General features: G+C 45.6%; 1 protein-coding gene across 3 annotated transcripts in view; it reads right to left on the reverse strand.

The window, feature by feature from the left end:
- FAM193B (family with sequence similarity 193 member B) overlaps positions 1 to 9,013 on the reverse strand; it is a 37,198-nt gene extending 28,185 nt beyond the window's left edge. For 2 of the 3 annotated variants that reach the window (XM_048491897.1, XM_048491898.1), the window contains exon 1: positions 8,677 to 9,013. In XM_048491897.1, the coding sequence (XP_048347854.1) occupies positions 8,677 to 8,850 (174 nt within the window). In that variant the 5' untranslated portion in view covers positions 8,851 to 9,013. The remainder of the gene's footprint in view (positions 1 to 8,676) is intronic. The other variant, XM_048491895.1, reaches the window with a different exon arrangement.
- Positions 9,014 to 12,858: the final 3,845 nt, after the last annotated feature.

Consider the following 12,858-nt stretch of genomic DNA (forward strand, 5'->3'; position numbering starts at 1 on the left):
ATCATATTTGTTAGACACCCCTTGAACCAGCTCCCAGCTTCTTCTCACCACCTCTTGGAAAACAAGGAGAAAAAAGCACTAACTTAAGAAAGGCAAGGCTTTGAGAAATGAGACCAAACATGAGTCTCTCTTGTTACTTACAGAACCACAACCACTACCTAGGAAGAATTCTATTTATAGAGTTTCATTTCTACCACTTCTTGGCCCAGCACCCAATCAGCAAAGATAATTACTGAGTACGCACAATAGGTCTTCAGATGCTTTATATGGGAGAAAGCCAGCTTTGGGTAAGAAGGAAGAAAGAGAATATTTTGCCGGCTAGGTCTACTTTTAAAAAATTAACCTAGTAGGCTTCGCTTTTTGTTGTTTTTAACAAGTTATTTGTAGGGTTTATTTATTAGAAACTGGCTTGAATACATGATGTTCTAAATTTATTTATTGGATGCTTTAGTTATGCATTTTCTTTTGTTAGTATCCAAGACTATGTAAAGAAATATACGCTAATTGCCTGAATTCTAGGGTCCCTTTTTAAATACTAAGGAATAGGATGGGTTATGAGTTACCAACCATAACTGAAACCTCTCTACACTGCAGTCAAGTTGATGAGAGTACCTTGCACTATATTAGTCTCTGGAGCCTTTAGTTGATTAGGGAGAGAGTAGTTTTCCCACAGAGAAGATGCAGTCTTATTCTCAAAGTCAGGTTCTAAAGTGGTGATGCAAAAGCTATACTTCATCTCTTGAGGATGTAACTAATTTTGACTCACTTCTGTTGTAGATATGCTGTTGTTAGCACCTCTTTTCAAGATGTTCCTAAGAGTACAGTGCTAGTCTTGCTACTCTAGGAAAGGGAGGGATTACTTCTTTCTCCCACATCTACTGCTTTGGAAATGAGAAACTGAGGTGTTTAGGATACTGGGATCTGGTGAAGTTTTCTGTGATGGCTGTATACATCTGAATTAGGGCTGCAGTTTCTAAACTGGCTAATGTGTTTCCAGGTCAGCTGATGAGCGTGGGAATTCACGGCATAGTTTTAAAAGGCTGCTTTGGTATTATTGCACCAGGGGAAGAAAGTATTAGCCTCTCTTTCCTTCTAACACTGACTGGCATTTGTTCATTAAATAAATTACCTTAAAGAACTCAAAAGGCAGTTATACTAGTGGAATAGCATATCTGGATCAAGGACTTTATTCTTTTGTGGTTTTCATAGCTAACCAGAAACTGATCTGAGAGCTGCATACCAGCTCACAATTGTTTAAATGAATAACTGGACCATGTATCTAATTTTCCCTATTACAGGATAATTTGTTTGATTTTAGTAGTTAATGCAAATGTTGGTTTTTTTCTGAAGTTAATATTTTTTAAGATCTTTAATTCTGAATATCTGAGACTCTGACTGATGGGGAGGGAGAGTATTCTCTTGTCTAGATAAACTTTTGACTTTGCAAGAATAAAGGTTTTCAGGGCTGTGTGGCCGTGGTCGGGTGGATCTTGTTCCTAATGTTTCGCCTGCATCTGTGGCTGCCATCTTCAGAGCTGTATCACAGAGGGAAGTACCACGGCCACACAGCCCGGAAAACCCACCAGAACCATTTGCAAGAATACTTTTTCAAAGGGGACATAGAGAAATAAAAAAATCTAATGATTTTAATCAAAGAACTCTGAGGAAGTAATACAAAATACTCGAGGAATCCAAGCCTAGGCAACAAACTAGCTTGCATTGGTGCCTTTCTCCACAGTGGCTTCAAAAAACATCTCTTGATGGTCTTTCCTATTGCTAGATTGTTCTGTTGCTGCTGGCATTTAATCAAACAAAAGGGTTGGATGGCAGGGGAGGGGGAGAGGTTTGAAGAGGAAGAAATGTCTTGTAAAAGCTCTTTGATGATGCCTTGTGCCTATCCCACGATGAATTTTCATCTCTTGACTGAAATGGTAACTTCTAAAACTTACAAGAATTCTCCTGTCACAGGATTTTGCTACCTTTCTGCACTGGGAGTTGTGAAACAAGTAAGCAATTGATAGGACTATGATTCTGAAGGACTTGAAAATGTGAATGGATATAATGTATTAGCCTTTTGGTTCCACCATGGAATATTTCTGTAAGTAATGGAGGAAGATTTGAGCACTAATTTGAATTCTGCATAAGTAGAATACATACAGCAGAGGGTGGGGGGAAGGAATAGGTTAACTAGATATATTGCTATATGACGGGGGAAATAAAATCATCCCTTCCCCCTGTCCTCATGTACTATCTATGATATGGGATTAAAGCAGTTTTGTGATGATATGGTGCAAGACAAAAAAACAACAACAACCTGCATGGCCCCTGGGTTAGCTTTTCCTAATAATTGCAAACACTTTCCCTTATCCTTGCTGTTGACCCTCTCAGTTTCATGTCCTGCTAACCATGGCTGCTTGGCTAGGAACACCCCGATGCTTTATCCTCCTATTTCAACTTGCAGTCCATATCTGAATGATGTCTGTTGATTCATCTAGCTACGCCAAGAGCAGCCACCAACCCAAAGCTAAGCTTCCCCTCCCTACTGGGTCTTGTGCAACTGCCCAGGACTAGAGAAGAGGGATCCCACTTGACTTTAGAGTTGTTTTGAATACTAGGATCTGGTGGAGTTTTCTGTGATGGCTGTGTACGTTCAATCAGAAATCTAACGGTGTGATAAGACAGTTATTTTTTCTTTCTTTCCGTTCAGTGAGTGGAGAAGCTATGGATGGTTGACCACCCAGAGGCAGCTGGTTCTAGTCTCAGAGTCTCCAACTGGTCAGACTGGGTTGAAGCACACAAGTAGTCACGCAATGCTCCAAAAGGAAGAAAAGCTGTGTATGTCTGCAACCTAATGGCACAATGCTGTGCAAAAACAATGCTTCACTATTGAGGTGTCATGGATTCTGCATTCACATGGTCACTCTAGCCTCCACTTCCATGTCTTCGAGCTACTGCATGCTAAATAGCAGAGGGGCACAAGCAGCCCCTAGAATGTGGCTTTGTTCTAAACACAGTGCAGTGTTCCGGTTGCCTCAAGCACAGCTCTACACCTGGAGTGCAGTTGGCCATTTGGCTTCTTAACCAGGGGCAGTTGCCAACTGCAAGACTGACTTAGGATAACAGCTGCTGAAGAGCAACAGCATAAAAATAACTCTAGTTAATGCACCTCTGGATCACGTCCCTGAATAGCAAGGTTCAACTGTTGTTTCAATCGGGGAAGAGTAGATATCTGTTCAACCTTTTGTTTCAGTGCACACTGGAAATCTGCTTGGCATCCCTAAATCCAAGCTGGGTGTAGTGCAATAAAATATTTAGGAAATGAGCAAGAATTGGACAACAACAACACAACATCTGCAGCAACTGATATCTATTTAGGTAGCCAACTATGGAAAGGAACTGGCAGTAATAAGACAGCAGGCAAGTAGGAAGCCCTATGCAATGCCTGGATTACAAGATCAACTATCTGCTGCTTGGAAGCTACCAGCTAGCAGCATGAACAGTCAGTGCAGAAATCTACAATGAAAATAAGAATGAGGTTACTGCACTTTCTATATCAAAGCAGAAGAATCTAATTGCAGGGCTAAGACCCACAAAGTTATACAAAAGAACACCTGTTCTTAAGAAGCTATGTGGTAAGTCAGAATCCCACCTCATGAATCTGAGGGGTTAGTACCACCTCTTTTGAAAAACTTGAATTTTCCTAACTGTATTGTACTAGCAGTATACTTGTGTCCCCGTCCCCCCCATTAGAGCCAACCATCTATTTAGCAACTTTAATTAGACTATCATAGTCACTCTCCACACAGCTTGCTAACAAATGCTGGGTAGGTCAGCACTCCCTTGTACATTCCAAAATGGTTAAATGAGTAGACAATGGAAATTTGCCTTGTACCAAAATAAGGTTGTCAGACTAACTCTGTGAAGTCCTGTGCCCTTAAACTATGGAAATGCAATACCGATGTATAGTTCCGCAGTATGGATGCAGTGGTGGAAGTTACATTTGCCAATTATTCTCCTTTTTACACTGCTTTTAAAGACAGTTATCCTGTTCTGCATAGTATGTGACAACTCTCCCACTGTTTGCTGCTGCTCCAATTTTCCACCTTCCTGTAAAAGTCTCTGAACTGCAAAGAGTGTCTGAGTGAAGCTGTGTATAGCAGATTACACATGCATACACACAAAATTTTACCTGTGGATCAGAGACAAGTAGAGAGAAGAGTATGCTGTCTTAATACTTCCAGCTAGTCTGTCAAGCGAATGCCTGCAGCTGCCAAGTCACTTTCACACAGTGGCTGTAGAACCCATACATAACATGCTACCTTCTATTCACTCCTCTTCTCAAAACTCCCTGCATTTCTGTCTTGCTCCATTGAGCATGATTCCTTCATTCAAAGAAGAGCTCTTAGTGCAAATTAAGCAGAGGGGAAGTCTTCTGAATACTATACATGCAAGTATTCCGTTTCATTCTACTTAGTAGTAAATTACCAGATCAACTCTGCCACTGTCTCCACTTAATGCTCAGAACAATGACTATGTCAAGCTCAAGACGGTTCTTCCTTGCTCTTCCATCGCCAAGAGTGCGGGCGGCGTAGGGACGCAAGCCTGTTCGCGATGCAAGCATGCTTAACGGGAGAAGCGGAGGTCGGGTAGGCGGTAGGCGGCTCAAGATCGAAAGCCGCTTTTTTAGCCTTCTCTTCCTTCATACGGTGTCCAGCAAAGCTTGTGGCGCGTCGTATCTACGCCCACGCCTGCCCTCCGACCCCTGGAGGTCGGAGGACAGTGTGGGCGGGGCTGCGATCACCGCAGGCGACGGTGAGGGACACCGGTAGTGGGGAGGGAGGAGGGGGGAACGCTGCCTTCCTGGCGGGCGCTGGCTCAAGCACCAGCCGCAAGAGGGAAGACGCTCCCTCCCCAACAACAACCCTTTAAAGGGTTGTTGTTTAGGGCGGCCTGAAGCCGCCCTGGGGGGAGGGAAGCGCATTCAGGTCGCCGCTGCTGCGTTGCAGCAGTGGCGCCTGTGCGAACGGCGGCCTGGGGGCGCCTTTTTTGGCGCCCCCAGGCCATCATAAATGGGCCGTGCGGAAACGGCCTATGTGAGCCAGACTCTGTCAAGATAACATACAAGTCTATCCTAATGCTCTCAACATCTCTGCTTTCCTCCCTCTCTGGGGCTTTGGTCATCCAGCGAAGGAACCACCTAGGAAGCTCAACTGTCTTCTGGAATTTCCAAAGATGATCATCCCTCATCTATCTCTTTTCTGTACAAAATGGGTGATCTTCCATTCTTGGGCAGAAAACAGATTCACCTTGGAAGCAGAAAAGGTAATATCTAAACTTGGTGGGTCCCCTATATTTCTTCTTCCTGGGTCAAGTAGTAGACACAGGAGGGCTGATCTGTCTCCCTCCTTAAGAGTTTAGCAGCATTGCTTTTTTGCTCATGTACTCTAGTATTTCAGACACCAAACTGAAAGTCATCTTTGTTTCCAGAGTGACCTCTTCTGCCTGCTCTATGCTTTCCAGTTTCTTCTTAGGTTTATAACCCTCTTCATTATACTGGGACACAAATTCTGTCCATAGAATTGTAGCAATCTGTTCTTAAACCAATATCCACCAAATATTTCCATTGTTAAAATTTAGCAAAGATGGGGCATTGAACATAGAGACTGTATTTCAAAATCAGAAAACTCACGATTCCAGTAATTTATAGTGATTATAAGGAAGCATATATAATCCTGTCCTAAGGTTTTTCAGTGATTTCTATTGAAGTACTTTTTTTATGAAGATGCTCAAATATGCATATGAACTGGCTGACCTTGTTTGGTAGTAACAACTGGCGTAACTCTTCAAACATTTGTGTTTAGCCTTTTGACTGGGCCAATTCACAGGGCTGCTGTGAAGTGCATTCTACAAAAGCATCTCTTCCAGTCAGGCTTATTGTTTTGCTAATGGTCTAAGTGACCCTCTTCTTTTGACACAGCATCATTCAGGCTGTAACCTCCTCGGGGCACAGATCAAGACAGCTTTGCAAGCAGGTAAAGGATAGTTATCAGATGGTTATGTATTTTCAATTCTTTAGACCAGAATAGCAAACTTAGCCAGCCCTAAGAGAGAGAGACATCCCCATGTCCTCTTCTACTCAGCAGCTTGGCTGGAGAATCTCCTCTTTTTATTCTTATCCCCTAACCAAAAATGAAACAAAAGGACTGCAGCCATCTTTCTTCCTTTCAAATCAAAAAGGTGACTGAGAAACAGCTGTACTGTGTTTTACTTTGTGGCCACCCTTCCCATGAAAAACCTTCTGAATATAGGGTCACCAGATGAGCTGTGGGGTTCTCGCAGCCCTTCTCTGAGGCATATACTGAATGCAAGATGCAGTGTTGCATCTTACTTTAGAGGCACATGTGGGAGGTGCTTGTGAGGGAAGAAAATAATCTTGCACCTTATATACTCAACATGGTAAGAGTAGAAGATAAGGGGAGGCAGATAAATCTCAGTGGAGGCTGGGTACAGCCTGCCAGCTGGCTACCCCATGATTGTTAAAATAAACCAATCCCACCCCCTCCCCTACAAACACCAAAAGTGCTGTGTCTCAATTAACATGTCCCAAGTTTCTATCTGTTGCACATTTTTAGCGGCTGCTTCTTAAGTCTAGTTTTCTGCAGAGAGTATGGCACAGGTAAGAAGCAAGGCAACTGCCCAACCCTGCCTACTACCCATGATAACTTGGCAAGAAATTCCTTTATATGCTTCTCATCCTCCATTATCTGAATTATAAAGATGGTATATTATACCAGGGGCTAATTATTTGCTGCACAAACATTCATAAATGGTAGCTGTGGCATGTTGCGGAAGCTGCAGACAGGAGAGGTTCAGCATCATCTACCCAGGAGGCTTGCTTACCAGCACTTCTATTTGATCACAGTGTGGCATTTTTTTAAAACCCTAAGCCAGCTAAATAACATTCTAGGTGAATTATACTCTGCCACTGGATACAACTCCTCTGTCTGCATCACTTGCATATCCCACAGAACTGGCATACTAACAAATGTACACATGTGTATACAAGAACAGCAGCTTGGTTCTTCATAAGGTTGAAAAGCTCTAACTGACTGGCAAAGGCTGCTGAACCCCCCCCCCCCCTTTCTAAATACTCCATGCAACTCTGGCTGAGTCTCCTGCAGATCTGCTGTCTGCCAACAACCGCCTAGCTTCCCAGAAGGCTAATTCCACAATCCTTAGTTAACACAAAGCTGTCCTGGGGATTTGCCACCTCAGTGTATAGGGCTAACTATAAAGAGTTAGGAACTGCTAGCCCAGTGCCAAGAAGAGGCAAGCTAACCGGAATCAGGCCCACCAGCACCCTGGACCAACTTTGAACTCTCTATCTATACCAGAGTTCTAGTCCTTTCCCTGGCTCAAACTGTATCTGCTTGCAGCACAATTCTTGTCCAACTACCCCACGATAACTAGACAGAGCTCTACAAATGCACTGTAATGCCAAGGCCCAGCTGGGGAACTGAATTCCTCTTGGAGGGCATACCATCACAGGTTACTCTGGCCACGTTTGTCTGCTGTCACTGCAATACTCAATAGCCACTCATCATCCCTTGTCCCCACCCATGCAAAGCCAGCTTTTTCACTAATAGTGCCTTTTCTAAGAAATTATAGTAACTTGTTTTATTTCCATAATAAGAGGAAAACATTTTTATCATGCAGAAGAACTCTGGGTTACACAAAGATCTAGGCAACTGCTAGCTTATTAGTGATAAGTCCCCACCCTACTTTATGGGAGGAGATGGATATATATCAGAGACCCACAAAGAGACATGCTGAAAACACAAATAGAAGGCCAAGCTATAGGTACTGAGAAATAAATGGCTTTCAGGGGGGAAAGACCTGCCTTTGTGTTTCTGACAAAGATATGTAACCAAGAGGAGACTGAATAGATGCAGTATATAAAGAATAAACTGGTGCTATAGCAGGAGATGCCAGATCTTAGTAGTAATATCGAGTAAGGTGCATCCAACATATGGAACAGTACTTCCTTAAGGTAATGAAAAGATACAAGAGTAAAGGCGTGTGCAGCCTTCGGCATGCTGGGTGGACTATATGCACGTTTAGTATTGCTTGCAAGTAAAGAAGTGAGCATCACAGGTAAAAAGGAAATTTATAGGTGCTACATACATGACTAGAATGAAAGGGAACACTAGCAGATTTAGAATGTAGGTTGGGGTGGCCGGATGGAAGCAGGCAGCATGGTGAGCAGCAGGGCTTAATGGGTGCTGGATGCAGGAGGAGCAGGTGGCTGTAGTGGACTGGGGAGACTCAGGAGAGAGCTTTTGCACTGGCTCATGATCTAGACGGCCTGGACTCAAGGTGGATCTTGAGGTGACTGCAAGGTGCATAGTAGGTGCTGAATGCATGACGGATCTAGCAGTGTGCTGCAGGAACCAAATGTGAGGACGATCATTGTAGGTGGTGGACTGGGGGGGCAAAAGGGTACGCGGGGTAGATGAATGCGGGCGATCGCAAACGGATGAGTGCGGCAGGAATCTGGGTGAAGGGTGGATCGCGCCGCAAATGGATACGGGGCGTGCGATCTGCTAAGAGAAGAGGGGTGTGGATGCAGACTCGGCTCTGGGGGCAGGGCAAGATGTGGACGCGCGCTCCCACTACCTGTGAGGCTCTGCCTTGCTCCGCGCTGCTCCCCGCCGCTGCCGCCGCCACCTCGGGCGTCTCTGGAAGGCCGGGCCCGGCGGGGGGCGCGGGAGGCTCAGGGGGGGCTGCTCCCCCCGCCCGCTCCCGACGCGCCCCAGCCGCGCCCACCGTCTTATTCCGCCTGCGAGTCATGCTCGTCTTGCACCTCCCGCCGCCGCGCTCTCGTCGCCGCCGCCGCTGTTGTTGCTGCTCCCTCCGCCGCCGCCGCTGCCGCCGCCGCTCAGACAGGACAACAGCCAATATGGCGGCGCGGCCCGTCCGGCCCCTGCCCGCGGGGGGAAGCCTTCGCCGCCATCGCCGGAGCGGGCAGTGCCTGGGCAGCGCGCCCCCCAGCGGCCGGAGGAGGCGCCATCGGTGGCGGCGGGCGCGTGTGCAAGCAGGATAGTGCGGAGCTGGTGTCGGCGGCGAAGGTGGCCTTTTTTCTCTCCATCTCCGATTGTAAGCAGGAGGTGCAAGTTTCCCATAAAAGCCCATCTAGGTTTGCAATATTCTAACCTCCGTCCGTGAAGCTAAAATTGCCATTTGGGAACCTGTGCGTTGGAGAGTATCCTTGCCTCCTTTTAAAAACACTGATCAGGTAGTCCTGAACTGCCTTTGCAATGTTTCATGGCATCTACAAAGTATTAACAGAACCCGTTTTTCCTCTGGAATCCTATCTCACCCCTCAAGGAGGCCCCTTCTTCCTCTCGCTCCCCCGTTAACTTGTTTCCGTCCACATAACAGTATAGGTAACAGCACCCTGTTCTTAAGATGTGTCAATATCTGGGACTTCCCAGTTAAGGTGAACACTTTTCTACATTGAGATTCCTTAGGTCAGGATTCTTGGATGAAAATTCAAACAAGTGATTCTGGAAAACCCATTATGTTTGGGCATAGGAGACCTTTGCAATCCTATCCTACTGGTGTTTCTAATGTAGATTCTAATTATATAAAAGGCTTGTGAATTAAATTTTCATACATTTGAAGTGGCTGTAGTAATGATGCTGACAATAAAATATTTTTTTGGGGGGTAGATGTCAATAAATTGTTGGATGAAGCTGTTAGGAAAAAAGTATATGGTATTCATGGTATATTTATGAACGAAGCTGGTAGGGGAAAAGTATAATAGAATGTCATGGCATAAGAATTTCAAAACATAATGAAAGATGGGTCTAAGAGGGAAACCAATATATTGAACATCAGGCTGATGGTAGAAGAGCTTTGTTCAAATCCAGATCAACAAGATTTCCAGAATGTAAGAAGAGCTATAGCTGTTGCCCAGAGATGTCTGACAAGATAGGCTTGTCCCCGGTTTTGACGGAAGCAGTCCTGGATTGTGTATGCTATTTTTTGTATTGTGTTATGTTTTGCATGTGTATCTGTAAGGAGCTTGGTGGAGAAGTCTGGAGGCTGCAATACTAATCATTTTGATTAGGGGGTGCTATAGTGTTAAGACAGTTCAGGAGCACTGTTGGGTCAGGGAGAAGACATGGGTTGCTGCCATGACCCTCATAGGCATTTTCTCCAGAGCCTGTTCAATCACCCAGGTTTTTGAGGGGCTCAAAAGTCAGTGGAGGGAATCTCATGTCAAGTGATGGAATATGGGCTAGAGCTCATTTAAGAGGCTACTACTTGACTGTGACAACAGCAAAGAACTCTTCTGCCTTCACTGTGACTGCAGTGTCATCCAATATAGACAGTCTGAGTAGTGAAGAGACAGTTTCAAGGTAGCTCTCAAGGGAAGTTGGAGGAGCCCCCCTCGGTGGCCACAGTGACCAGTGCGAAGAAAAATGCTTTGTTCATTAGAATCAATTGTATTCATTCTGAGCTTGATTACAAAAGACCACCTCTGAAGGACTGCTTACTCCTTCATGAACCCACCAGACCATTGCAGTCATCTTTATCGGCTCTACTTTGGGTGCCTTCACTTCCTGAGATTAGACATCTGGCAACCAAGGAGATGGCCTTCGCAACTTTGGAACCAAAATTCTGGAATTCTTTCCCTTGGGGGATTTGTCTGTCCTCTGCTGTTGCAAATTCCCACTAGTGAGTGAACATTTTTTTGTTTCATTTGGTGTTCCCTCAGTGTTCCCCCTTCCATTCCTCACTGTATGTTTTAATTGTTGTGGGTTTTTTTTTGTATTTTAGCTCTGTTTTTAATTGTTTGAAAGGGGGGTGGGTAATTCACTCCTGGAAGCAGGGCACTGCCATCCTGGCAGATTTGCCCATTCTTGGGGCACTTACCCCAGTGGAAGGGCAATATAGTTGATGTGTGGCCGCTGCCCCCCCCCCCCCCGGACCACACACAGCAGCATTGTATATATGCATATGTTCAGATTTATCACTGCTCATGTTCTATATGTTTCCACACTTTCTGTTTGACAGGTTTACTGGGATAATTTTCACCTTGTGCAACCTGTGCATGTGGGCAGAATTCTTGGAGAGGTGAGGCCTATCACTTGCATGTTTGTTTCTTGCCTGCTCTGGCTAGGTAGGTCTGCCTATGAGGACCAGGCTTGAAAAGAAATGGAAACTGTGACTGGCTTGTTGAAAAAAAGTTTATTCCTGAAATACTCAAAAGAAGCCCAGGTAAGTCCTCTCTTAAGGAAATGTTGACTAAATCCTGCTAATCTAAATAAGTATCAGCCAGCCACAGATATGCCAATAAGGGTCACAATTTGCAAACCTACAGTGATGAACCATGTCTAGGTATTTCTGGTTGAGAATATTTTTTCTGGTTAATTTTCATTTTGCTTTCAAAGTTGTCTTTACACACACACACATACACACACATTATTTACAATGGTATTGTCCTGGGAAAGGCCTCTGGATGATATTGTTCAACGTTAAAGCTATTCTGAATTCTGTTGTCCCTCAATGAGCAATTTTTTAGTTTGAGGATGCTCCTTGATAGTTATTTGTGGTGACCAGGAGTGAACTTTTCCAATTAATAGTTTTTAAGTACAAGAAAAACATCTGGAAACTAATTTAATTTTTCAAGAAAAGAAAAAAACTATACATAAAATAGAGACAAAAATAACAACAGTAGTAGCAGATCTACACACAAGTGCCCCCGGAGGGCAAATCCACTGGCTGGTCCCTCACTCCCCTTCCTGCCCCCATCTTTGGATTGGGCAATAAATGCCACGAGGCAGTGTTTAGATACCAACAGATATTGCAATTGTAAATATTGCCATTCAAGTCTGTAGTAGTGCACCGCCGACCCAGCAGTGCCGTAGTAGAACGTTGGGACGCCAACGGACCTGCGGCCTTGCCGGTCGCATCGCACCCCCACTCCTCATCCCCCCATGAGTCACGGGTCGTGAACTGTCTGGCTCAATCACCGGGCGCAGGGACAATGGTCTTGCCCCCAGGTGAGGATTAGGCTCAGACGCGTACGCTCCTCTCCGCACGTAGCCAGATGAGATCATGCATCACATGATGATCTCCACCTCCCCCCGGCCTGAACTCCCCAGTCCTCCCTCCCACACTGATAGAGTAACAATAAAAGGTGCCAGGAACCTCCAGGCATTTTAGATTCGCTAGGAACACGGACCTCCGGGTTCCCCCGCTGCTGGCGATCTCCACCAGATGTTATTCCATGGCCTCGCTCCGTTCTTACGCTGACCGCGGCTTCCACTACAAGCTGGTGCGAAACTGGAATCCTCGAACCTCCACTCCTACCACGCTTGGGAAGGGTCGCGATACGGGTCCGCTGGATCGGCGATCCAGGGACCACCGCTTTCGGTATCGCTTCGCCTCGGATCGGGCGATCCAGAGACATCGCCAGCCCTAGACACCCCTTCGTCCGACCGGAACACCGTGAGTATGGGAGCTTGCAAAGCAGGGCTTATGACAAGCACGCTGATCTAACTGGAAAGCTGCTTAACGAAATGCGACTGCAGGGTCCCCCGGGTGAAGAGAAGGGAGCCGCGCTAAATTGGTTGAGGAGATTTAAAGGCTCTCGAGGTGTCCATGGTACTCCAGAGTGGGGGACATTGAATTTTAAGGAACTGGGAAAACATCCGGGCGCCACTCTTTCTCGCGACAGAGCCTCACGGCCGGCCGATGTCGCTAAGCTACTGACGATGCGGAGACAATGTTTAATGTCAGCCATCAGCCTGCAGACCTACCTTACCCTTGCTGTAGGCAGCCCTCCTT

Source organism: Sphaerodactylus townsendi, linkage group LG03 (genome assembly GCF_021028975.2).
Source record: "Sphaerodactylus townsendi isolate TG3544 linkage group LG03, MPM_Stown_v2.3, whole genome shotgun sequence".
NCBI lineage: Eukaryota > Metazoa > Chordata > Lepidosauria > Squamata > Sphaerodactylidae > Sphaerodactylus > Sphaerodactylus townsendi.